The sequence below is a fragment of the Hemitrygon akajei genome, chromosome 4 (genome assembly GCF_048418815.1).
Source record: "Hemitrygon akajei chromosome 4, sHemAka1.3, whole genome shotgun sequence".
NCBI lineage: Eukaryota > Metazoa > Chordata > Chondrichthyes > Myliobatiformes > Dasyatidae > Hemitrygon > Hemitrygon akajei.
Genome location: NC_133127.1, coordinates 138085496 through 138113419, shown reverse-complemented (window position 1 = coordinate 138113419; position 27924 = coordinate 138085496). Strand labels below are relative to the sequence as shown.

General features: G+C 41.3%; 1 protein-coding gene across 3 annotated transcripts in view; it reads right to left on the bottom strand.

The window, feature by feature from the left end:
* LOC140726699 (disks large homolog 2-like) overlaps positions 1-27924 on the bottom strand; it is a 797667-nt gene that overhangs the window by 729003 nt on the left and 40740 nt on the right. Inside the window, exon 1 of one of the 3 annotated variants that reach the window (XM_073043430.1) lies at positions 716-808. The exons of the other annotated variants lie outside the window; for them this stretch is intronic. Coding sequence (XP_072899531.1) covers positions 716-767 — 52 coding nt within the window. The 5' untranslated portion in view covers positions 768-808. Of the gene's footprint in view, positions 1-715; positions 809-27924 lie in introns of those variants that run through there. 3 annotated transcript variants of the gene reach the window in all.

The following is a 27924-nucleotide window of genomic DNA, read 5'->3' as shown; positions in this document are numbered from 1 at the left end:
GCTTTGTCAGCTAATTTTGTCTTGACAAGTCCTTAATTTTAAGCAGTCGCTGTCCTGATGATTTGATTGAATACTGCTGGAATACAAAACAGAAAGTCTGTTTCTCTGAGTTCTAAATGCAGTAGTACCGGTAACTATTTTCAGGTCACTTGATGTTAGTTCAGAATTTTCATCAGGGACTAACCAGTTTAAATTGTATTCGACTCACATAATGAAAGTCATTCTACCTGTAATGATCATTTTGAAAAGATGCTGAAAATTAAGACCGCGTTGTCCAGGGAGCAGCCACCACTGATCACTCTAAGAATACGGTAATTAGATTTTAACAGGGCAAAATCACAATGGAATCTCAGACACTAGGCACTCGTGCTTTGAATCAAATCATCCTAACGGATTTTCTCCTCAGCTCCACACCCAATGCACTTATTCAACTCTGATCTCAATGATTCCAGTGGTTTTGATTTAGTCTGATACTAGGAACAGCAATTCAGTAGTTCTGAACATCTGCTGCTATATAGCAATGTTACCAGGAAAGAGTACACTTGGGGGTGAAAACTTGAATCTGATATGATATCAATACATAAATGTTAGTATACATAGTAAGGTACTGTTCAGTGCTAGTGAATCACATACTTCCTTCTGAAATCTTAAATTTAACAATAAAAATATACACTTGAAGTATGGCCTGAAAATTAAAAAAAATTGAACAACTTACAGTGAACCAAAACTTCCTTTGTCTCCATAGAACCTTGGGTACAGAAAATCATTAAGAAAATCAGACAGGTTACAATTGCTCCTAACTGTGACACACTGAATGTATGAAGAATATTTCTGAAAGCTCCAATCACATGGTGTCTTGAGCTAAAACACTCCCACCAACAGCTGCTTTCTAATTCTGCTAACTGATACCCATGGCTATATTTGAGAAGAAAATTTCTGTGGTCTGGAAAATTCTAAACATTCTAAATATCTTGCAAATTTTCATCTAAGTTGTTTCGGTGTAGAAGCGTGCACCATAACTGACATCAATACACAAGAAATTGAAACATAAATGTCATTTGAAGTTGTATAAATACAGTATAAAATTCAAATTAACATGGAAAAGTAATTCTGAATCAAGTTCATTTAAATTACAAAAGCAACAAAATAGCTGGTGGTGAGATTACAACATGATCATGACAAAGTTTAAAATTGGTGCTGGAGAAGATGTAAATTGAGTTTCACCCCGATCCAAAAAATTCAGTAAGTTTATAGTTGTAAAACAGAAGAAAATCCAAGTAATTAATTTCTCCCAAGTACTAGAACTGTGATACCCATGGCACTACCAATAACAATGAAGAGATCACAAGAATTTATTCTACTGGAATGATTCTGCCAGCCTGATCTAATCAACTAATCTGGATTATTGCAATAAAAAAATTGAAAAAACTAGGGTTGCAACTGATAGCTTCCAAGTGTCCAGCCTCTTTCAGTGACTTAAACACATCCTTTACACTTCAAGTTCTCCTCTTTTGTAGCCCAGCAGCTTTCTCGTCTTTAAGAATTTGATCCTAAAAGCATTCCACAACATGTTAATCCAGCATGCTAAAGAATCTGGGGAGCAAAAGGAAAACAAGGCTTTAGGGAGCGGAATGGAGCACAGAAATCAACACAAGAGATTCTGCAGATGCTGGAAATCTTGAGCAACCCCCCCACCCCAAATTGCTGGAGGAACTCAGTATATTAGACAACATATCAAGTTTCAAGATCATTTATCACGTGTATACAGACAGATATAGTGAAATGTGTTATTTGCATTGACAACCAATACATCCAAGGGCTTGCTGGGGGCAGCCCACAAGTTTCACCACTCATTCTGGCATCAATATAATGTGCCCACAATGCTCAGCAGAACAACACAGAACACAACAAAACAGGATACAACAAGCAACAAATCAACAGCCAAATAAGCCCCATTCCTTCCTCACACTCACACCCATACACAGTCCTCTAACCCCAAGACCGTCTGAATTCTTCAGCCACCAGCAGACCCACTTTCTGACCCATTTGGGTGCAGACATGTAGACATTGAATACCCCAGTGGATTTGCAGAGATTTAAAGAAATGGAGCTTCCAGAGTACTGATTTGACCTTCAGACCTCTGAGGAGAGGTTGACATCCTGAAGGGCCTCAGCCCAAAACATTAACCGTTTATAATCCTCCATACATGCAGCATGACTTGCAGAGTTCCTCCAGCACTTTGTGTGCGTTGCAGAAATTAACACTCTTCAGGAATTTCCAAAAGAGTTTTAATGCATTTCAGAACTGTCCCTTCAACAGTAACTTTTTAAATCATCATTGTCCCCATGCATTAAAGTACAGAACTGATTAGTAAATTTGCAGATAATTTGAAAATTGGCAGAATTATATGTAGTAAGGAATGTTGTCAAAGGATCCAGCAGAACACAGGACATTTGGAAATATGGGCAGAAAAATGACAGATGGAGCTTAATCCAGAAAAGTCTGAGGTATTGTAATTTGGGAGGTCAAATGTAAGAGCAAAGAATTAGTAAGTGGCGGGAAGTACAGAAATATTGATGTACAAAGGGATGTTGAGGAGTAAGTCTCTGAAATTGGCAAGGCAAGAAGAATGGCTGGTAAAGGTGGTTTATGACATACTCGCCTTCATCAGTGGGAGCGATGAGAATAAAATTGGGAAGTCATGTACGGCTGCATAAAACATTGGTTATGCCACATATCGAGTACTGTGTGCAGTTCTAGTCAGAACATCAAAGGAAGGGAGTAGTGGTTTTAGACAGGGTGCAGAATAGGTCCATCGGGATATTATCTGGATTAGAGAGCATTAATTCTAAGGAAAGAGTGGACGAACTAGAGTCTTCAGGGCTGAGGGGTAACATGATTAGTAGTATACTAGCTACAAAAGTCATAGATAAGGTAAATAAGCAGTCTTTTTCCTCCTAGAGTAGAAATATCAAATACTACAGGGCATAGCTTTATAGTGAGAGGAATGATTAAAGGAGATTTATGCAGCCTGTTTTTGTTTTACACGCAGAGAATGGAGGGTCTCTGGAACACACTGCCAAATAAAGTAGTGGAATTAGAAATGCTAGCAAAATTTAAGAGGTATCTGGACATACATGTGAACAGTCAGGGAATAGAGAGATATAGACCAGCTGCAGGGAGATGTGCAGTTTAAACTGGCATCATGGTCAGTGCTGGCTATGAAGGAATTAAAATATGGAAGAAAATATTAAACTCAAATGAGTCAAGGACAGTAGATGTAGACAAATCAAATGTCTTTGTTCCTGCCATGCATTTGTAGGAATGGAGGTCATCATTTTGTGAAGTTGCTCTGCAACCTGATTTTGTGAGCTGTCATTTGAACTGGTTTTGCTCAGGAATAGCTCTATTAAAATGCTTTAAATTGGACACAATAATGCTCCTAATAATATGCTGAACTAGAGATAATTTCCAAATAAGAAATTATTTGTGAGATGTTCTTTGGAAAGATAGAATGTGCAGGCTTTTGAATAGGGGAGGCTGTGTCTGACCTGAGTAACCAGAGGCTAGCAAATGGCTGGCCTGCTCTGATTCAGAACAAAGTGGCATTAATTAAAAATTGTTAATTGTGAGAAGAGCAATAAAATGATGCTAATGATTAGAACAAATGGGAAGGTAATACACATTAGTAGTGTTCCCTCTAAGCTGCGCAGGTGTATGGCTCCGCAGTAACTGAAATGCTTCTACATACATACCCTTTGTTGCCTTACAGTTGGAAATCTCTTTCATATAATTTTGAAATTATGGGAACATAATTTAGAAATCTATGTTAATATAATTGGGAAATACCCTGTAATTATGTGCTGATGAATATAATTCATAAATTTTCTAAATAATAAACTGGCCACAACCTTTACTTGAACACATTCTCGGGCTTAGCCTATTTATATTGCCAGTGTTTCAAGTTACAACACTGTTGCAAATTGTAACAAAAAACAGAATGGAAGTCAATAGCTCATTGTCAGTAAGCTGCCAACTCACTAAGCGCTCACAAAAAAAACAGACAGACATATGTTATTGATCCCAAGGGAAATTGGATTTCGTTACAGTCGTACCAACCAAGAATAGTGTAGAAATATAGCAATATAAAACCATAAATAATTAAATAATAATAAGTAAATTATGCCAAGTGGAAATAATTCCAGACCAGCCTATTGGCTCAGGGTGTCTGACACTCCGAGGGAGGAGTTGTAAAGTTTGATGGCCACAGGCAGGAATGACTTCCTATGACACTCAGTGTTGCATCTCGGTGGAATGAGTCTCTGGCTGAATGTACTCCTGTGCCTAACAAGTACATTAATGAGTGGATGGGAGTCATTGTCCAAGATGGCATGCAACTTGGACAGCATCCTCTTTTCAGACACCACCGTCAGAGAGTCCAGTTTCACCCCCACAACATCACCGGCCTTACGAATGAGTTACAAACTCAGCTACTATTGCGAACTACGGCAAAAACGTAATCTCAAAAATATCGCAGAAGTACTGTGATTTCAAAATTTCCATTTCTGAAGAAGTTAAGACTGTTTCAATTAAGACATTGACTGTTATAGTATGTTGAACTAAGTGCTTAGAAAAGAAGAATTTGAAGACCCGTCAACTCCTGTTGACACTATTGGAACATTTCAAGTTTCTAGTGCTGACTGTAAACGCGTATTTGGTATTAGGAATTCAATCAAATGTAAATATAAAAACAGACTAGAAGTGGAACATTTGGATGATCTAATGTGAATTAAGGCGTATCTTCCATCTGGATGTAAAATTAATCTAGTCAGTGCTTATAGACAATAGATTTGTAATAAAGACAGACAAGAAAAAGTTTACAAACGTGTAAGATTTTCTTTGTACTATATTTCATTATACCTTTCAATTACTAAAAAGATTGATTTTTCAATTTTCATTCTAAATGTACAGAGGATGCAAAATAGGATTACAAATAAAGCATTTAAAGTGCCACACAGCTTTCAGCCCATGTAAAAATTTCCTGCTCAGAGCAATGCTTGGTCTGCGCAACTATAAACAAATATTAGGGGGAACATTGCACATTAGCTAGATAGGCCAAAACCAACGAGATGGAAACACGGCATTTGAACTGATAAGAAAAGAGTATAAGAATGAAAGGATTTGAATGCAAAACAGTAAGAACACTGGAGAATAACCATCACAAAGAAGGCCCTCATGCCAGGTGCTGGGAGAAGGATCAATCATTTGGTCAATGGGAGATCTCCTGTTTCAGTGTTATAAATTGAAGAAGTGGTCTGAGTGAATATTGGTATAGAGCGAACAGTAGAATTCATGTTTTAAGTGTTGGCCTGGAGTCAACATAAATACATTGATATTTGCACAGAGACAATAAAGTGTAAACTTTGTTTAATTAAGTGATGTGTAGTGAATTGCCTAACCTAGACCATTTGATGATACGCCAACAGGCAGCACACATATAATGGGCCAAATAACCACCTGGAGTATTGTGTTCAGTTTTGGTCTTCAAATTTGAGGAAGGACATTCTTGCTATTGAGGGAGTGCAGCGTAGGTTCACAAGGTTGATTCCCAGGATGGCAGGCCTGTCATATGTTGAAAGATTGGAGCGACTGGGCTTGTATACACTGGAATTTAGAAGGATGAGAGGGGATCTGATTGAAACATATAAGATTATTAAGGGATTGGACATGTTAGAGGCAGGAAACATGTTCCTGATGTTGGGGGAGTCCAGAACCAGAGGCCACAGTTTAAGAATAAGGGGTAGGCCATTTAGAACAGTTGTGGATCTATGGAACGCTCTGCCTCAGAAGGCAGTGGAGGCCAATTCTCAGGATGCTTTCAAGAAAGAGTTAGATAGAGCTCTTAAAGACAGTGGAGTCAAGAGATATGGGGAGAAGGCAGGAACGGGGTACTGATTGTGGATGATCAGCCATGATCACATTGAATGGCGGTGCTGGGTCAAAGGGCCGAATGGCTTACTCCTGCGCCTATTGTCTATTGTCATCATTATTTGTGTGTTCTACATTCTTACCTGCACCACGTCTCTTGCAAACTGTGCCATCATTATTTCAAGTTAAGTGGCAAATAATTAGAGTCACAAAATATCCATTAAATGTTGGGAGCAAGACAAATGACAACATCTACACAAAATACCACTAGAGACAGAGTGTAGGCTTCAGATTCCAGTATGGGAGGAAATCATGAAACTTGAGACTTTTGTGTTCACTTGAATTGATCTTGCAGTTTGGTTTGTCACTCTAGTTCTCCCTGCAAAAATGTTCTGTATTGCCATGCTCTATCTTTCCATCTAATCCTATTAATATAATCGGCTGTCTCTTTCAGTCTCACATATTTATGAAACATCCTTTTATTGCCACCTATTTTTTTTCCATCTTTAACCACTCCCTGCGGTTAAGAATACAACAATTTCTGGTAAAGAAGTTCCACTTGAATTCCTATTTTATTGATGTTGATGGCTTCCACAGAGTAAAACATTTTCTGCCTACCTTATCAAATCATTTTGTTACATTAAAGACCTCCATCAGACAATTCTATGTCATCTCTTTACTAGAAAACAAACAACCTGATCACTATTTTTTTAAAAGCATCGTAAAATTTTGATAATCAACTACCAACCATTCCAAAATCATCAGTCCATTCCACTCACAAGGGCCCATTTCCATTTCCTTCCACACCCTCTGAACAAGGTAAATTTAAAAGAAGTGTTTAATATGTTCACTCAGAAATGTATAATATTATTGTGTATTATGTAAAAGTAAAGATTCATAAAAAATGTGTTCTGGCATCAACTTTGAATAATATCCAACAGTACAGTAAATTTAATAATTGGACAGGAAAATCCTGATTGTCAAACACGAGAAAATCTGCAGATGCTGGAAATCCAAAGCAACACCCACAAAATGAAGGAGGAACTCAGCAGGTCAGGCAGCATCTACGAAAAGTAATAAATAGTTAACGTTTTGGGCTGATGCCCATCTTCAGAACTGAATCCTCAATATGTTGGATTATTAGAGTTTGACTGAATAATCTAGTAGTTTTAATAACATCCTTTTAAGATGCTCTTTCTGCCTTCTCCAATATCTCCATTTTTAAATGAACAATTAGGAAAAATATCTACATAGTATTTTCATTCCAGTATGCGTATAATAATTTTGAATGATGGGGTTAAATGGCAAAAATAGTCTTCTGTCTCAAGTATCCGTTAATGACAAGTAAAAACAACCTTCAATGTTTTGAATATGAAATTCATTAACAATTGAATCCATCTAAACAAATCCAACTGTTGACTGCAAAATATAGTTCATGAGCTAATATTCTTTTACAGGACCTATTTTTGTTCCATATTAGTTCACAGCAGAAAATGCTGAGTACTCATCCTCTAACAGCTGTCTCCTTTACACCCACCTGTCACAGAAAATCACACAACCAATACAAAACATTCCTCAATACTCACGCAGCTACCCAGGGACAGGAAATCTAACCTAATTAATTAAAATGTATGCAGTAAATGGCCACATTAGCAACAATAGATAGCTTTTGTACACTAGTTTTGTTAACTGTGATGCAAGAAATCACAAAATCACAATATGCACTGTTCTCCCAAATTTTGTGCAATTATATGAACCAGTATTGGGACAGATAATTGCACCACTGATCAAATTTACTCAGCAGGTAACGTTAGATTACCATTTCATAAAAAAGTGAAATGTCATCTGAGCAGCTGGACATCCCTTCAAGAATAAAAGTTACTTCCCAAATAACATTAAGGTCAGTTATAAGCAATAGAAATGTTTCTCCATTAGTACATTCACACATTAATCAGTTCATAACTTAGTCAATGCAACATGTCCTTGGAGTTGACTATTTATCGAGCAACACTCTAGAATTACTGTAATTTTCAAATGTTGCCAAAAATATTCTAAATGCAACACAAAGAGTGAGTCAGCTCTATACTAACATTCCTCTTTACCATTCTGAAATCCAAAATGGACTACACTAAATCTCTTCAAATTGAACTTTATCCACATTGTCGTCTCCTGCACCTTGCAAATTCTTGCTGGCATGTACAAATCACTGTACTTCTTAACAAAGTCACTGGGAAATACAACTATTTCCTCTTCAGTACCATTAATACATGCATGGAGACAAATAGATGTATCCAATGGGATCTTGGAGAACAGTATTGTTACATCTACCAATTAAAACTTAATGATCTAGAAATTCCATCATGTAGCACAATCTTTATGCATGCTACATGATATAATTTAGGTTTGGAAATATTATGAACTTGTTTCAACTACTTAAGATCACAAAGCAAAGGCAGGACAGATATTAAGCATTTAAACTCAAGCAAATAGTCCATAGTTGCATTGTTTTGGCATTGATTAAATATATAAAAATGCTTTCTATGTTATTTATTTGGTTCTTGTCGCTGACAATTAGCAAAGGAGAGCATTCAGGTTCCTCTTTATTCTTGGTACATGCATCACTGGCAATGTGCAATTATTTGTAATTATCTTTGCAATGTTATGGGAATCTGCTTTTGACCTGCTGCAGTCTTCAAGGTTACTGAAGTCTTTTAATATTATTTAGAGATACTCTATTCTTCATTGCCATATTAAGAGCAAACCAGGCATGGCTTATACAATATTTGTAGCAAGTCATATCCTTCTGATAAATTCCTTTGAAAATCAGCCCTCAAATATTTTGCTTCTCTCACAAGTTTAAAATAGCTTATTATTGGAAGCACAGACTATTACAAATCTTCAATTGCGAAGTTGTACAGTATACAGCACATGATGATAATCACTGAAGTAAACCCCAGACTGATGCACACAACAAAACACAAAATGTTGGAGAAATTCAGCAAGTCAGGTAGCATCTATTAAGAGGAATAAAAAGTCAATGTTTCTGGCCTAGGGCTCTTCATCAGGACTGGAAAAGAAGAGGGCAGATGCCAAATAAGAAGGTGGGGAGAAGGAAAGGAGTACAGGCTCGTAGGAGATAGGTGAGAACAGATGAGGGGGAAGGCAACAAAATTTATTTTAGTGAGAACTGAGGTAAAAAGTAATATAACTAAATATTGTATGGAAAAACATTGTTTGAGCTGTGGTAAACTATGTGTATACCTGTCTGGACACGCCCCTTTGCTGACTGCTCCTGTGGCTCCTCCCACAGACCCCTGTATAAAGGCGATTGGAGGCACTGCTCCTCCCTCAGTCTCCAAGATGTTGTGGTCACTTCTGCTGCTAATAAAAGCCTATTGTTCACCTCCCGTTTCTGAGATGAGCACACTGCACTCAACACCAAGGACCCTACCCACTCTAAGTGGCAAACCATGTCCATAATGATGCTTCAGATAAAGGAGTATTCCCAGATTTTTTACTTCTGAGGCCACCATTGAATACATATTTCAGTAACTAAATGCTAGAGAAATCTCATTTGGCAAACGTTGGAAGTTGTTCAAGTCAACTGCAATCAGTTCTGAAGATTCTCAATCAAGTCACCCAATATCAACAGAGAGACCCTTTCAATAACAAGAAAAGCTATACTCATAGGTCACGAATTGAGGTGTGGGGCTTTCAATTCTAATTTACATCAGTACAAATAGAAACATACAGCGTACAACTAGTGACATCATTAGATGTGCCTAATGCCAGCAGAAGGTCAGGTAAAATAATGCTGCCTACAAAACAAATCCTTGCAAATGCTGCAAGTCTTAAATAAAGACAAAAATTCTTTAAATATTCAGTTTTTCTTTTTCTGCACATTGGTTGTTTGTCATTGTTTATATATAGTTTTTCATAAATTGTATTGTCTTTTTTACCTGTGAATGCCTACAAGAAAATGAATCTCAAGTTAGTATTTGGTAACATATATGCACTGATAATATATTTACTTTGAATTTGAACTTTGATTATATAGCATCTAGAAATCAGAAATTAACATAGAAAATGCTAATTCCAATGTAGATTGAATATGGAAGTGTCCAGTTAAATTTGATAGTTACTGTGATTTCACCCAAATATAATCACAGTTTTCATCACAATAGATTGAACGCATCAAGTATTGTAGCCAAAAAAAAATACAGATACGGCTGATCCAGTTTCTTGATATTGCTTGTATATGATTTACATTTTGATAATGTACTAAACCTCTGCAGACTTCTGAGGAAGTAGAGGTGCTGTCATGCTTTCTTCACAATAATATTTACATGGTGGGTCCAGGACAGGTCCTCTGAGATAGTGTCACTCAGGAATTTAAAATTACTGGCCCTCTCCACCTCTGATCCTCCAATGATTACTGGCTCATGGACCTCTGGTTTCCCTGTCTTGAAGTCTACAATTAGTTCCTTGGTCTTATTGACATTGAGTAAGAGGTTGTTGTTATTAAACCACTCAGCCAAATTTTCATTCTCCCTCCTATATACTGATTCATCATTCCTTTTAATACAGCCCACAACAGTGGTGTCATCAGCAAACTTGTATATGGTGTTGGAGCTGTACTTAGCCAGTCTTAGGTATGAAATAAGTAGAGCAGAGGGCTAAGAACACATCCCTGCAGTGCTCCTGTGCTGATGGAAATTGCAAAGGAGATGTTTTTTGCCATTCCGAACTGACTGGGGTCTACAAATGATGAAATCCAGGATCCAATTGCACAAGGTGGTATTGAGGCCCACCCAGGTCTTGGAGTTTACTGATTAGTTTTGAGAGGATGATGATATTAAATGCCCAGCTGTAATCAATAAAGAGTATCCTTGCTGTCCAGCTGTTCCAAAGTGTGAAGAGCCAAAAAGATACTATCTGCTTGTAGATCTGTTGCTTCAGTAGGCAAATTAGAATGGGTCCAGATCACCATGCAAACAGAAGCAGATGTGCTTCAACACCAGCCTCTCAAAACACTCCATCACTGTGGATGTAAGTGCCATTGGGTAACAGTCATTTAGACAGGTTACCACTCTCTTCTTGGGCACTGGTATAATTGAAGCCTGCTTGAAGCGGTGGGTACCACACACTGCCGGAGCGAGAGAATGAAGAATCCGTGAATACAGCAGCCAGCTGGTTGCCGCAGATCTTCAGTACTTGGTCAGGTACTCTGTCCAGACTGGGTGCTTTTTTTGGATTCACTCTCTTGAAGGTAGCCCGCATGTCATCTTCAGGTACTGAGCCCAAAGGATCATCAGGAGACATGGGGGAGGGGTTTTAGTTTCTCCCTGTTCAGATGGTTAAAGTGAGTACAGAAGGCACTGAGTTCATCTGGAAGCAAAACCTTGCTGTCTCCTATGTCGCAAGATTTAATTTTGTAGGAGGTTACGGCATTCAAACCCTGCCACAGCTGTCAAGCATCCCTCATTGATTCCAGTCTAGTCCAGAATCTCCACTTCGCCCAAGGGAAGGTTTTCCAGAGATCATACCTGATAGCCAAATGGGAAAATGGACTATTTAGAATAGCTCTGAACTACTTAAACCAAGATTCTATGAACTATGACCAGGTGCTGGAATACCAAAACTGGTCTTATATAGAACTGAAGTATTGGATGTACTGACCTTATTTACATTTCAGAATCAGAATCAGGTTTAATATCACCAGAATATGTCATGAATCTTGTTAACTTTGCAGCAGCGGCACATGATAATATAGAAAAAAACTGAATTAAAGTGTGTATGTATTTATTTATTTATTTATTTATTATGAACAGTTAAATTAAATAAGCAAAAGCAAAAATAAAAAAAAGAGGTGAGATAGTGTACATGGGTTCAATGTCCATTCAGAAATCAGATGATAGAGAGGAAGAAGCTGTTGCTGAATTATTGAGGGTGTGCCTTCAGGCTTCAGTACCTCCTTCCAGATGGTAACAATAAGAAGAGGGCATGTCCTGTGTGGTTAGGGTCTTTAATGATGGATGCCACCTTTTTGAGGCAACACTCCTTGAAGATTTCTTGGATACAATGGAGGCTAGTGCCCATGATCAAACTAATTTTGCAAATCTCTGCAGTTTACTTCAATCCTGTGTAATAGACCCTCCACACTAGAAGGTGATGCAGCCAGTTAGTATGCTCTCCATTGTACATCTATAGAAATTTGCAAGTGGTTAAGGTGACATATCAAATCTCCTCAAACTCCTAATGGAGTATAGCCACTGCATTGATATGTTGGAACCAGGTAAGGTACTCAGAGATATTAACACCCAAGAACTTGAAATTGCTCACACTCTCCACTTCTGATGCCTCTATGAGGACTGGTGTGTGTTCCCTCATCATACCCTTCCTTTAGTCCACAATCAGTTCTTTGATCATACTGACATTAAGTACAAGGTTGTTGTCATGACACCACTCAACTAGCAGCTATACCTCCCTCCTGTATATCCTTTTGTCTTCATCTGAGATTCTGCCAGCAATGGTTTTATCATCAGCAAATTTACAGATGGCATTTCACTGTCAACTTCCCACATATTCCAACAAGCAAGGATTAAAGATTGTATATAGAAGATCAGATAAGCCATAGTATCCTCTGATGAAACTGTGGCATATAGGGTACAGGATGGAGGGAGAAGCAAATCTGTCCTGGGAAACTTTACTCCTCGTCCGCCCTTGAGTCTGTCGCAAGGTAAAAACTTAGAAACCTCATGTTATTTTCCCCTCTTCTTGCCCCAAATATTGCTATATAGTTTAATTCAGCAAATAATTCATTATTCCCTACTTCTCAGGCTACCATATTGTAACTGCAATTAGATCTAAATGACATCAGAAAGGACACCATTGGCTATCTGTAGATATCCTTAACATAACTACCTGATGCACCATCAATAACTCTCTCTGAGACGTAAAGGCGAGATATCGGCTTTTATTGACTAGAAGAAGGAACAAGCAGTGGTTGACCACCATACTACATCCTGGAGACTGAGAGGACGGGCTCAGGCCTCAATCGTCTTTATACTGGGGTCTGCGGGAGGAGCCACAGGAGCTGTCAGCAGGGGGCGTGTCCAGACAGGTATATGTAGTTCACCACATTCACCCCCCCTTTGTTTTAAAAGAGAGTCCTCATGTGGCGAAGTTTCTTACAAGTTTATTTACAGGTTAAGTCTATCAGGTGGTCGAATCAGTCGCTGCGATCTACGTAGCTCCAGCTGTGATTGCACAGGTGCCGGTGGTGATTGCACCGGAGTCGGTGGTTGTGCTGGTTCCGGCCTAACTGGAGGTGTTAGCACAGGTGCCGGTGGTGACTGCACCAGAGGCGGAGGTTGTGCTGGTTCCAGCCTAACTGGAGGTGTCAGCCCACTAGGCATCAGTGATCCCTCACGCGTTTGCGAGGCGCCTGGTATATACGCGTACGAGACGCCCGGTATAGGAGTGTCGTGAGGAGTCTGTGTAGGGCTTGGTGTGCGCGGTGTCACCTCGGGTACAGGGTTCATAGTTACCGTGGAGTGTTCGGGGTAGTGATCTGCTGCTCCTGCGGGCGCCAGGTCGCGGACGGAGACCATGTCCTCCTGCCCATCAGGTAAGACCACGTAAACATACTGGGGGTTCGCATGTAGAAGGTGAACCCTCTCAACCAGCAGGGAGTATTTATTACTCCTCACATGTTTCCGGAGCAGCACTGGCCCTGGGGACGTCAGCCAAGCTGGTAGGGTGGTCCCAGTGGCAGACTTCCTGGGAAAAGAGAATAGGCGCTCATGAGGGGTGGCATTGGTGGACGTACATAACAGGGAGCGGATAGAGTGGAGTGCCTCAGGGAGGACCTCCTGCCATCGAGAGACCGGCAACCCTTTTGACAAGGTCTAAAAGTGTGGTCTTCCACACTGTGGCATTCTCCCTCTCCACCTGTCCATTTCCCCAGGGATTATAACTCGTGGTCCAACTAGTAGCAATGCCCCTAGCTAGCAGGTACCGGCGCAGCTCGTCACTCATAAAGGAGGACCCTCTATCACTGTGGATGTAGCAGGGATATCCGAACAGAGTGAAGAGCTGGCGCAGGGCTTTTATGACGGACGTGGTAGTGGTGTCGGGGCAGGGGATGGCAAAGGGGAACCGCGAGTACTCGTTGATAATGTTGAGAAAGTAGACATTGCGGTTGGTGGAGGGAAGGGGGCCCTTAAAGTCAACACTCAGTCGCTCAAAGGGGCGGGTGGTCTTGATAAGTTGCACCGTTTCAGGACGGTAGAAGTGGGGTTTGCACTCAGCGCAGACTTGGCAGTCCCTGGTCATTGTCCTGATGTCCTCCAGGGAGTACGGCAGGTTCCGGGCTTTCACGAAATGGTAAAATCGGGTGACCCCCGGATGGCAAAGATGTGCATGGAGGGCGTATAGCTGGTCCAGCTGTGCGCTAGCACATGCTCCCTGGGATAGGGCATCAGGGGGCTCATTGAGCCTTCCAGGCCGGTACAGGATATCATAGTTGTAGGTGGAGAGTTCTATTTTCCACCGCAAAATTTTATCATTTTTGATTTTGCCCCGCTGTTGGTTGCTGAACATGAACGCAACCGAGCGCTGGTCGGTCAGCAAGGTGAACCTTTTGCCGGCGAGTTAGTGCCTCCAGTGCCTAATAGCTTCCACTATGGCCTGGACTTCTTTCTCCACCGCAGAGTGCCGAATTTCAGAGCCTTGAAAGGTACAAGAAAAGAATGCTACCAGCCTGCCTGCCTGATTGAGGGTAGCAGCAAGCGCGAAATCGGAGGCGTCACTCTCTACTTGGAAGGGAATGGTCTCGTCCACCACATGCATCGTTGCTTTGGCAATGTCCCCTTTAATGCAGCTGAAGGCCGCGCAGGCCTCGGCAGAGAGGGGAAAAGTGGTAGACTTGACCAGGGGGCGGGCCTTGTCTGCGTAATGGAGGACCCATTGGGCGTAATAGGAAAAGAAGCCCAGGCACCGTCTGAGGGCTTTGAGAGTGGTGGGAAGAGGGAGTTCTAACAGCATACGGTCAGGATCAGGGCCAATGACCCCGTTTTCCACGACATATCCAAGGATAGCGAGTTGGGTGGTTCCGAACACACACTTGTCCCTATTATAAGTAAGGTTCAGGGCTTCGGCCACTTGGAAAAATCGTTGGAGGTTGGCGTTGTGATTCAGCCAGTCGTGACCACAGATGGTGATGTTATCCAGATAGGGAAATGTGGCCTTCAGTTGGCACTGGTCCACCATCCGGTCCATTTCCCTCTGGAAGACCGAGACACCATTTGTGACACCGAATGGGACGCGCAGGAAGTGATAGAGCCTGCCGCCCGTCTCGAAGGCGGTGTAGGGGCGGTCCTCTGGGTGGATGGGGAGCTGGTGATAAGCGGATTTCAGATCTATTGTTGAGTACACCTTGTACTGAGCTACCTGGTTGACCATATCCGCGATGCGGGGTAGGGGGTACGCGTCAATCTGCGTGAACCTATTGATGGCTTGACTATAGTCCATGACCATCCTATTTTTCTGCCCGGTCCGAACAACAACCACCTGGGACCTCCAAGGGCTTGTGCTTGGCTCAATGATCCCCTCCCCGAGCAGCCGCTGCACCTCTGACTGAATGAAGACCCTGTCCCCCGCGCTGTACCTCCTGCTTTTAGTTGCCACAAGTTTACAGTCGGGGGTCAGGTTGGCGAACAGCGGTGGGGGAGGGATCTTGAGGGTGGAGAGGCTGCAAGTGGTGTCGGTAGCGCAGCTGTCGGCATGGTGCTGGGTGGGATGTGTGGTTCGGTGTGTGTGTGTGTGGTCAGTAGCGGGGTATGTGGCAAAGACCCACCAAACTGAGGATTCCTGACAGTGAGTGGTGGGAGGGGACCGTCATATGCCACAGTCACACTTTCGAGGTGGCTCTGGAAGTCCAGCCCCAATAGCACAGGTGCGCACAGTTGAGGCATGACCAGTAGCGCAAAGTTCCGATATTCTGTGCCCTGCACCACCAATGTCGCTACACAACCCACCCGGATGTCTGTGGAATACGACCCAGAAGCCAAGGTGACCCTCTGGCTTACCGGCCGTGTCACGAGTCCGCAGCGTTGCACTGTGTCCGGGTCAATAAAACTCTCAGTGCTGCCTGTGTCAAACAGGCAGCTAATCCTGTGCCCCTCCACCAGGATGTCCATCATTGACCTTGCAAGCTGGTGTGGGGCGCTTTGGTCAAGGGTTACGGTGGCCAGAGTTGAACTGCCGTCTTGCTGCCCGGTAAGCACCGGTGGGTCGGGGGCGGGGTATGTTGACGCCGACAAAGATGGCCGCCCACATCCGGGCATGCAAGATGGCGGCCCCCATGCCTCACACACAGCGCTGCCCGACCCCGCTCGTGGTTTAGACTTACAGACCTTGGCGAAATGGCCCTTCTTCCTGCAGCTGGAGCAGGTTGCTTCTCGGACTGGGCAGCGTTTTCGGGGGTGCTTTTTGAGTCCGCAGAAGTAACACTGCGCAGGCTTTTGACTAGCTGCAGCTGTGGTCGGGTTCAGGGAGTTTGTGGAATCACGACTGACAGCGGTGTTGGCGAATTCGCTCACGGGAACCGGCGGTGGTGGGGTCTGAGGCGTCCACGGGACAGGCAGGGGGTTGCGCGGCTGGACAGCGTCAGTGTTGTGCAGCGCAGCCTCCAGCGTGTCAGCCGTCTCGATCGCCGAGCGTAAGGTAAGATCGGCATTTTCCAGCAGCTGCTGACGCACATACACTGACCTGATTCCTGTAACAAAGGCGTCTCGTACCAAGAGTTCCGCATGCTGTTCCGCCGTGAGAGTTTTGCAGTCACAAGTTCAGACGAGTGTCTGTAGGGCTCGGTGAAACTGGGCGCTTGATTCTCCAGGCTGCTGTCATCACGTAGCTAAGCGATGTCTTGCGTAGACGGTGTTCATCAGCCGCAGGTACTGTCTTTTGAGGGCGTCCAGTGCCCCTTCGTAGGTCGACAGGCTCCTGATAAGTGAGTAAACTTTCGGGGTGACCCTCGAGAGGAGAATTCGGTGCATAACAGCAGGTTCAGTTGCACTAACCTCCTCCAAGTATGATTGGAAGCATGCAAGCCAGAGTTCAAAGGCAAGAGCTGCTTCAGGGTCTTGGGGGTCCAAATCCAATCTTTCCGGACATAAAACGCTTTCCATGTTTTAAAACTTCCAGTCAATAAAATTGATGCACCATCAATAACTCTCTCTGAGACGTAAAGGCGAGATATCGGCTTTTATTGACTGGAAGAAGGAACAAGCAGTGGTTGACCACCATACTACATCCTGGAGACTGAGAGGCCGGGCTCAGGCCTCAATTGCCTTTATACCGGGGTCTGTGGGAGGAGCCACAGAAGCAGTCAGCAGGGGGCGTGTCCAGACAGGTATATGTAGTTCACCACACTACCTACTTGAGAACTACAGATGAAGGATACTTGATGGTTTTAGGACAAGCAAGCACATGTATGTTTCAAAAAACATCCATCCTAACAGAGAGAATTTTTAAAAATATTGTAGCGGTGTGCTACACGCAGCGCTGAAATAATGACACGGAGTTGGTAAATTGCAGTTAAAGAAGATTTTATTCGAACTTCGCGGCTTCGCTTTAAAGCCTCTCTGATCCCGCCCTCCCCGGGCGCGGATGCTGTAGGAGGCACATACTCACAGTCCCGCGCAGGCTTTTCCCTTTGTTAGTGAAGCAGTCCTGGCGCCCTTTTGGGACTGGCCTTTATGCTGGCGCGCTGGCTATTTGTGAGCCGGTTCGAGTGCGCTAGGAAGTGGGTCGCCACAATATGCTATTATAGATCAATTTGTTTGTATTTACACAACATCAGCACTAGATGTCACCCTATCTGAATAAATGCAATGCTACAACACTACAGCTGGAGCAGCAAAAGGCCAAGTTAGCATTTTTAGTCTGCTGTCTAATCCCAATTCTCAATTACCAATAATCAAAAAATTCTGAACATATCCAATGCTGAGATTGCTATTCACTCAGCCTCTGCAGCATTGAGGAGTAAAAATTTCAAATATTGACATCCTTCAGAGAATAAAGTTCACATCTGTCATAAAGGCCAACTCCTTATTCTGAAACTATGCTCCCTAGTTATCAAAAATCAGCAAAAAAAACGCTGATGATATAAATCTAAAATCAAAAAAACCTCCAGAAGTTCAGGTAGCATAAGAATTAATTAAGGATCTTAGACCTGACATTAACACTTTCACCCACTCCACCTGTAAAGCTTTTGTAGAATTTTTCCTCATACTGGATTCCCACCCCTCCTCAATTCAAACTGGCATTGGTGTATAATTACATTGGTATTGGTCTATTATCATTACATATACTGAATAAGTGAAATGCTGCTGCTTTAATGCCATTCAGACAGATTGCGCCATATATAATTTCACCAAAGCAAATAAAACAGAACAAAATGCAGAATATAATGTTGCAGTTTCAGGTAGAGTGCAGTGTAGGGAAACAGATAAAGTACAAGTTCCATGACAAAGTAGATCAGGAGATCAAGAATTCATCATTTAGCCCATGAAAGAGTCTGATAACAGTGGGGATCATAGTGGTTCTTGAATCTGATGGCCTATGGTCTCAAACTTTTGTATCTTTTGAATGACAGGAAAGGATAAAAGATTACAGGAGAGGGATTGGTCCTTGATTACTCAGCTACTTTCCTAAGCCAGCAGGAAATACAAGCATAGTCAGTGGTGACTATCATAAATACAAGAGATTCTGCAGATGCTAGAAATCTTGAATACATGCACAGCTTGAAATATTAACTGTTTATTCCCTTCCATAGATGCTGCCTGACTTACTGAGTTCATCAAACATTTTGTATGTGCTTGTCGGTGGAGAGGAGGTTGGTTTGCATGATAGATTGGGCTCAATTCACAAAGTAATTTCGTGCAGTCTGAGTCAGAGCACTGGCCAAACCAAGTAAAGATGCATCCTTAAAAATTGGTTACATAAATATCATAACTGCACCCAGTACTTCGTGATTAGTCTCAAAGTTCTGGACAACTGCAGCATGACTTCATTATTTTATATAACCTGTGCAGTCCACTCACTGAGGTCAGGGCTAATCTACCTCAACTCCAGTCACTGCATTAGATAAAATCAGAACCAGGTTTACTATCAATGCTTTATATGATGTGAAATTTATTATTTTTTGGCAGCGCTACCATGCAAAGACATAAAATTACTATAACTGACAAAATAAAAAATGTCAAAAAAGTAATAATGAGGTAGAATTCATGGATCATTGAGAAATCTGATTGCAGAGGGGAGGAAGCCATTTCTAAATCATTGAGTGTGGGTTTTTGGGCTCCTGTACCTCCTTCCTGTAGTAAATTGAAGAGGGCATGTCCTGGATGGTGAGGATTCTTAATGATGGATAACACCGCTTGAAGATGTCCTTGATGGTAGGGAGAGTTATGTCCATGATGGAGCTGGCTAAGTCTACAACGTTTTGCAGCCTCTTGTATCCTGTGATGCCACCAGTGAGAATGATTTCCACTGTACATCCATAGAAATTTACAAACAGTCTTTGGTGACGTACCAAATCTCCTCAAACTCTTCTATTGTAATTGCATCAACATGTTGATCCCAGAAAAGACTGATTCTCCACAGCTCTCTGTGGTAGAGAATTCCAAAGCTTTACCACCCTCTGAATAAAGAATTTTCAGTCCTAAATGATATACTGCTTAATTCAAGACTATGATCCCTGGATTTAGACTCGTCTGCCACAGGAAACACACTCACTCCATCCAGAATGCTGAGCCCTGCAAGAATTTTAATGAGATTTCCTCTTGCAACTCCATTGTGACTGACTAAACTGAGGCACACAGATACTAACCGGGAAATATAAAAGTTATTATTCACATAGGAAACCTCCAGGGAAGAGTATGAGAGAGTCTAATCTCATTCTTCTTGCATGATGTTTTATACTTTTTGAAGACAAGGATAACAATAAATGGTTAACTGAAGATTCAATGGCTATAATCACCTCCTTAACATTAATATCTTGAACATAGAATTTTTACTGAATTATACATTTACAATGGATGCACATCCCAACAAGCAGGACCTCCTTGGATATTCAATGTCTTCTGAAAGCTTCTAAGCACAAACTCCAGACACCTTTTGTAATGGTGTTGAGGGTTAGTTCCCTGAACATACAAGAAGCCAAACTGTTAATCACGCAAAGCAAAGCTGATCTGCATTGTACATTAGGTGACAGGGATATATCTTTCAACAATGTGCTAATACAGGAGATAGTTACTTAGTGCCTTCACTATTTCCATTATCGCATTCTTAACTTTTCAATGATTACTAATTATCATGAGCATACATCTTTTATTTTCCCCTGCATAGTTTCAATGGGACAGAAACAATGTCCTGTACCCAAAGTTTGGTTTCAGTAGCCTTGAGATATCAGTTAAAGTTAAAATGTGGGCAAAACACACAAAATGCTGGAGGAACTTAGCAAGTTATTTATGGAAATAAATAAACAGTCAACATTTCAGGTGAAAACCCTTCATCAGGATGGAAAAGAAGATGACAAGTCACAGCAAGAAGCTGGGGGAGGAGAGAAAGAAGCACAAGGTGGGACCAGGAGAGGAAAAAGGGGTGAAGTAAAAAGCTGGGAAGTTAACTGGCAAACAAGATATAGGGCTGGAGGTGGGGTATCTGATAGGAGAGGGTAGAAGATCATGGAAGAAAGGAAAGGAGGAGGAGCACCAAAGGGAGGTGATGGGCAGGTTAAGGAGATAAGAGAGAGGGAAACAGGAATGGGGAATGGTGAAGGGGGCCAATTAAAAGAAGTTTGAGAAATCGATGTTCATGCCACCAGGTTGAGGCTACCCAGACAGAATACAAAGTGAGTGTCCTCATCGCCTTAGTAGAGGAGGCCATCAACTGACATGTTGAAATCTCCTACAGAATTTTGTTTGTTTTGCCTTGGATTTCCAGCATCTGCAGATGTTCTCATGCTTGGGAAAGTTAAATTGTGAACAGATTTTATTTCCTGAAGAATGGTTCCTATTTGAATTAGTATCTGTTATATTCAAGTAATTCCACAGCTCCAGGATAATCCCTAACAATTCTAAAATCTTAAGCATCAGACCTAATTTACTCAATGTATTGCATATGGTAAACCAAACAAAACCTAGGAAACTACTAGTGTGTTTTTATTGCAGGTATAAGTTGACTAAAACTACTTGTTTACTCCATTTGATTTGACAAAGGCCTTATAAAATTGCAATCTAACATCTTTACTCTTCCACTTAAATTCTGTTGTAATAAAAATGTTGGCCTTCCTAATTGCTGCTGCTCATACTTACGAACCACACCAAAAAGTAGCTTCCATATACGAACACTTAGGTCCTCTTGTACATTATAATGTCCCAAATTTGTCACAATTTTAAAATAAAACTCAAGATTTTCCAACTGAACACTAAAGTGGATGCCCCCACAATTTTCCACACTATGATCTCTTCTATAATGTTCATTTAGCTCGTCTATTTCTCCCTCACAGCCCTTTACATCCCTTTCCCTACGCACAATCCTACTTATTTTCCATCAATTACATTTGTCTCCTCGGCCAAATTGTCATTATAGGTTGTAAATAGAATTGAGATATTCAATTTCTTAATAAAGTCTAACATTCAATTTGTCTTCCAAATTATTTGCTATAGCTTTATGCTAGCACCGTATTTCATGAATGAGAACAACAAAATCCCTCTGCACAACAAAGTTCTGTATTCTCACTCCACTTAAACATTATTCAATTACATAAAGGACACAGCAACAGGCTATTTGGTCTAATCAGTCCATGCAAGCATTTTTATCTCACTTTTTCTTCTTTCTGACCTTCCACAAAATAACTGAATCTATCAGCACATCTTCACTCTATTCACTTCATTTTCCATGTACCCTTAAATATTTGTATTATTTTTATTTTTCTTATTATATTAGAGTTCAGCATTTTCATCAGTCTTTGGGCAGTTTCTTTCAAATTCCTTATTGGATTTCTTGGTCTGGTTTTCTACACCTTGCTAACTCTGCTTTCTGTTAGTCAGTTGCTATCCATCCCAATAAATTATCCTCAATGTCATTAATTCATACCCTGTGCAGTAATATTTTGAGGGACCATTGAGTCCAAACATAATCATCTTCAGGAGTGTTCAACAACATAAAGCAAACATCAATAGAAATAATTAAGATGTTTGTTTCCATACAAAAGGGGCACTTAGGTGCTACTATAGTCATAAAACAGATGGATTAAAATCTCTTACTATCCTTCCTTTTAGTTAGTCCTGACAAAGGGTCTCGGCCCAAAACGTCGACAGTGCTTCTCCCTATAGAGGCTGCCTGGCCTGCTGCGTTCCATCAGCACTTTGTGTGTGTTGGTTGGATTAATTATATAGTTGTTATGAATGGAAATCTCAAATGAAATTCCCATGAATAATATAGATTAAATAATGAGTAACTAACAGTTTTCAAATACATAATACTGGTCAACATTACTCTATAGAAATTTGACAGGAATAAAGCAGATCATTAGTTGGCATTTTCTTCTCATGTATTAATTGGCATTGCTTTACTAATATCAGAAAGCATCTAATTCATAACCAAAATCTATTAATAAGCATGCTTCCACTTTAGGACATAAGACGTGGCTGAAAATCATTTAATTTAGTGAGCAATGGACAACATCCCAGGGGATGGTGGCTAAAATGTGGAAAGGACAAAAATAGGCCCAAAAGTAACCCTGGAGATGAAGGAATTGGGGATCATCAACTGGCTGCTTTAAGAAAGTTCCACCAGCTTTGTTAAGTGCCACAGTAAAGTAGTGACAGCGCCGAGATTAGAATTAAAACAGCCAAATCACCAGAGCTGACTGACTGTAATCATGGTTAAACCCCACCATTTCAGACACAGCGCTGCAGTTTGATGGCTTCACGATTCTCCGCAAAAACAGGACAGCTCTGTCTTTTAAAGGCAGAGGAGGTGGAGTATGCTTTATGATTAACACATTATGCTGTACAAACATGGCTGTTCCGTCTCAGTCCTGCTCATCTAATCTGGAACATCTAGTGGTCAAGTGTCATCCATTTTATCTGCCAAGGGAGTTTTCCACTAACATCCTGGTAGCTGTGTACATTTCACCTCAGACCAATTTCAGACAGGCACTGGAGGAGCTGAGCACCATAATAGGCAGTCATGAAACAGCACACACTATCACTGTGGGGGATTTCAACAAGGCAAACTTGAAGAAGTCTCTGAACAACTACCACCAACATATCACCTGTGGAACCAGAGGAGACAACACATTTCACTACTATCACCATCAAGAATGCTTATTATGCCATCACACACCTACACTTTGGAAAGTCCAATCACCTAGCTGTACTTCTACTCCTGATGTATAGGCAAAGATTACAGACTGCAACACCAGTGGTGAGGGCCGATGATCCAAAATTATACAAGAAACCCAGGTATAACCTATGAAAGGCTATTTTAAGAGCAAAAAAACAATTCTGCTTGAGGTTAGAGACCGAATTGATGTACATCAGCTCTGACAGGATTTGGAGGCCATTACTTCCTGAATGGTGGTGATGCTTCACTCCTAGATGAGCACACCACCTTTTATGCACTTAGAAAGGGAGAATAAAACTACACCTGTGAGAATCTCTGCAGCATCTGGTGACCCTGTAGTCTCTGTCTTGGAGGTGGACATCAGAATATCTTTAATGAAGATGAACCCTCACAAGGCATCAGACCCTGATGATGTACCTAATAGGGCACTGAAAACCTATGCCAAACAGCTGGCAGAAGTATTCAAAGACATCTTCACTCACTGCTAGAGTTGGAGGTTCCTACCTGTTCAAAAGGGGGACACTCATACCAGTGCCCAAGAGCAATGACTATTGATGCAACGCAGTAGCATTTACATCTACTGTGATGAGCTGCTTTGAGAGGTTGGTCATGGCTAAAACTTAAGCAAGGAACTGGAACCATTGCAATTTGCCTATCACCACAACAGGTCTACAGCAGATGGATTCTCACTGGCTCTCCACTCAGCATTGGATCAGCTAGATAATAACAATTCCCACATCAGGTTATGGTTTATTGACTACAAGTCAGTGTCAAAACAATCATACCTTCACCTCTAATTAACAAGCTACAAAACATGAGCCTCTGTACCTCCCTCTGCAACTGGATCCTTTTTTTAAAAAAAAAAATCGGAACACCACAGTCAGTGCAGAATGGAAATAATATTTCCTCCTCTCTGACAATCAACACTGTCACACCTTAAGGACATGTGCTTAGCCCACTGCGATACTCTCTCTACACCCATGACAGTGTGGCCAGGCAGAGCTCAAATGCCATCTAGAAATTTGCCAATGACAACTATTGTTGGTAGAATTCCAGATGGTGATGAGGAGGCACGTAGGACGGAGATAGATCCGCTGGTCAAATGGAGTCATAACAACAACTTTGCACTTAATGTCAGCAAAACCAAGGAATTGATCACGGACTTCAGGAAGGGGAAGTCAAGGGAACACATACTAGTCCTCATTGATGGATCAGCAGTGGAAAGGATGAGCAGTTTCATATTCTTGTGTGTCTCTGAAGATCTATCCTGGGCCCAACCTTGATACAATCACAAAGGTGGTATGACAACAGCTATATTTCATTAAGAGTTTGAGGTGACTTTGTATGTGACCAAAGACATGCTCAAGTTTCTACATTTGTTACATGGAAAGCATTCTAACTGCTTACATTACTGTCTAGTATGGAAGGGTTACTGCGCAGGATCAGAAAAAGCTGCAGAAAGTTGCAAAGTCAGCAAGATCCATCATAGGCACTGGCCTCCCCGCCATTGATGACATCTTCAAAAAAACGATGCCTCAAAATGGTGGCATCTGTTATTAAGGGCCCCATCCCCTCATCATCTTATTTCTACCATCAAGCAGGTACAGGAGGCTGGAGGCACATACTCTACATTTTAAGAATAGTTTCTTCCCCACTGCCATCAGATTTCTGAATAGCCAATGAACCCATTTACACTACCTTACTTTTTGGCTTTCTCTTTGCACTACTTATTAAATATATTTATTTCTTAGTGTAATTTACAGTTTTTATTATGTATTGTAATGTACTGCTGCTGCAAAACTGCATATTTCACATTTACTGGTGATATTAAACCTGATTCTGATTCTAAAGCAGGCTCACTGGCTTGGAACAAAGCACTGAAGGAGAATAAACGAGGCCAAAAGGCCCACTCCTCTTTTGTAAATTTCATGGCTTGAAATTATTTGCCTGGAAAATTTGCAGTGCACAGCAAGCCTTCATTATAATCTCCAAAATCACAGGTCAAGACTATAGGAAGAAAGAGCAGATGTAAGGAAGCACGGTTGAGGTGTTTTATTTGAGAGTGTGAGAGTAGTGTGGTTGGATATGAGAGCAGTTGACAGGTACAGGTGACCAGGATCTCAACAGTTTTATGTTACATTATTGACTGAAGGGATCTTCAATAGGAGCTGAAACAATGGGCAAGCTTTCATTCAGCTAGGTCCTTTTGGGCATTCCAGAGTTGTAATCTTTCTAAATCCCTTTAAGTTCCACTGAAGAAGACCTCACATTTATTGCTGCTTTTACACAAGAGAGAACCATCCATAGTTTACATCTGCAGTAATTATTTAGGAGGAAATATGATCCGGACAACTCCTGCATTGTACATGTCTAAGTTCCTGTCATGTCTGTGCATTATATCTTGGGAGCACCATAGATAAAACTCACAAGCTTTGAGATCTGTGTGGCAAGTTATTGATTTCCAATATAATGCTTAGTGCAGAATGCAGATAAATATTGTACTGCATGATAATATTTCTATTTCTTTGTAATTGACAGCATCAACAAACACACATTTCAGAGAGCTTAGCTGATCATTACAAGCTTGATTGAAGCCATGCTCAAGCTCCTGAGCCAGGACAAAATTGGATACAGTATGTTGCTAGAAGAGGGAAGCTACAGAATGAAAGGATTAAAATAATCAGAGGATTAAGAATTAATTTGTGATGAGCAGGGAGGTGCAGTGATGTTTTAAAAAAATGTAGAGATTACCTAAATCTTTCAGGCAAATAAGTCACAATCACCTTGCATTTTGCATAAGAACTGCCAAGATAGCAGTGAGATGAGCTCAAGATGGATCATCATAGGAAATCAATCACAAACTATTCTTGGCCTACAGAATGATTTAAATCAACAGTTCGTAACTACAGAGACAGAACTGTGGCAATAATTGAACAGTCACCTCAAATTTATTAAGTTCTCAAATTTACCTTGTAAACTGAAAAGATGTAATGGAAATGAGTGATCAGGTTTATTTTCATTGACTTCTGTCATGCAATATGTTGTTTTGCAGCACTACACTGCAATACATAAAATATACTACAAATTATAATAAGCATATAAAAACAAATATAGCGGAAAAAGTAGAGCAAAAGAGCAAAACAGTGAGGTAGTTTTCATGGATTCATCGCCCATTCAGAAATCTGAAGTTGGAAGGGAAGGAGCTGCTCTTGAAATGTTGAGTGTTGGTCTTCAGGGTTCAGTATCTCTCTCTGGTGGTGATAATGAGAAGAAGGCATGTCTTGGATGGTGGGCATTTTTAATGATGGTTTGCCAGGTTTTGAATTACTGATTAGTACTGAGGGGATGCCAGTGTTGAACACTGATCTGTAATCAAATAAACAACACCCTGATATAAGTATTGCTGTTGCTCAGGTAGTCCAAGGCCAAGTTAAGAGCCAGTGAAATTGCATCCATTCCGCAAATCGCATCAGGTCCAGGTCCTTGCTCAGGCAGGAGTTAATTCTAGCTGTCATCAACCTCTCAAAGTACTTCCTCACAGTAGATGCAAGTGCGACTGACGAACAGTTATGGAGCCAATTCACCCTGCTCTTCTTGGGCACTGGCATAATTGATGCCCTTTTGAAAGGAACCTCCAGCTTCAGCAGAGAGAGATTGAAGACATCCTCCAACACTCCAGCCAGCTGGTTGGCACAGGTTTACTAGTTACACCAATGGGGCCTGATGCCTTGGAATGGTTCACCCTCTTGAAAGATATTTTTTACATCATCCTCCAAAATAGATATCTAAGGGTCGACAGATGCCACAGGGATTCGCACAGGTATAGTTTTATTTTTCCTTTCAAAGCATGCAAAAAAGGCATTTATTTGGCTCAACAGGGAGTGAAGCATCACAGACATTTATGACAAAAACAAAAAAGTCTGCAGATGCTGGAAATCCAAACCAACACACACACACAAAATGCTGGAGGAACTTGGCAGGTCAGGCAGCATCAATGGAGAAGAGTAAACAGTCAACATTTATGGCCAAAATCCTTCTACATTCATGATGTTACCTTTGGCCTCATAGGAAGTAATGGCCTGCAGGCTCTGGCTGAGTTGATGTGTATCCAATTCCATCTCTAACGTCAATCGGAATTGCTTTTCTATTCTTAAAATAGACTTCCGTAGGTTGTACCTGGACTCCTTGTAGAGTTCTAGATGTTGAACATCACAAATCTAGTCCTCAACAGACTGCAAATCTCACGGTTCATCCAAGGCTTCCTGTTTGGGTATGTCCAGTATGTTCTCAATGACACACACATTCACAGGTCCTGATAAAGTTAGTGACAGCTGTGGCATATTCATTCAGATATAAAGATGAATCACTGAGCATGATCTAGCCCCCTGACTTGAAGCAGCTCTGTATGCACTCTTCTGCCTCTCTTGCTGTCCTCACTACGGTTCAAGTTTAATTGTCATTCAACAATACATATAAATACAAACAGAATGGCATTCCCTCAGGACCACAGTGCAAAACAGTACCAACAGTCACACACAGCTCAGAACACAGTTACAAAAGCAGAAAAACAGTCAC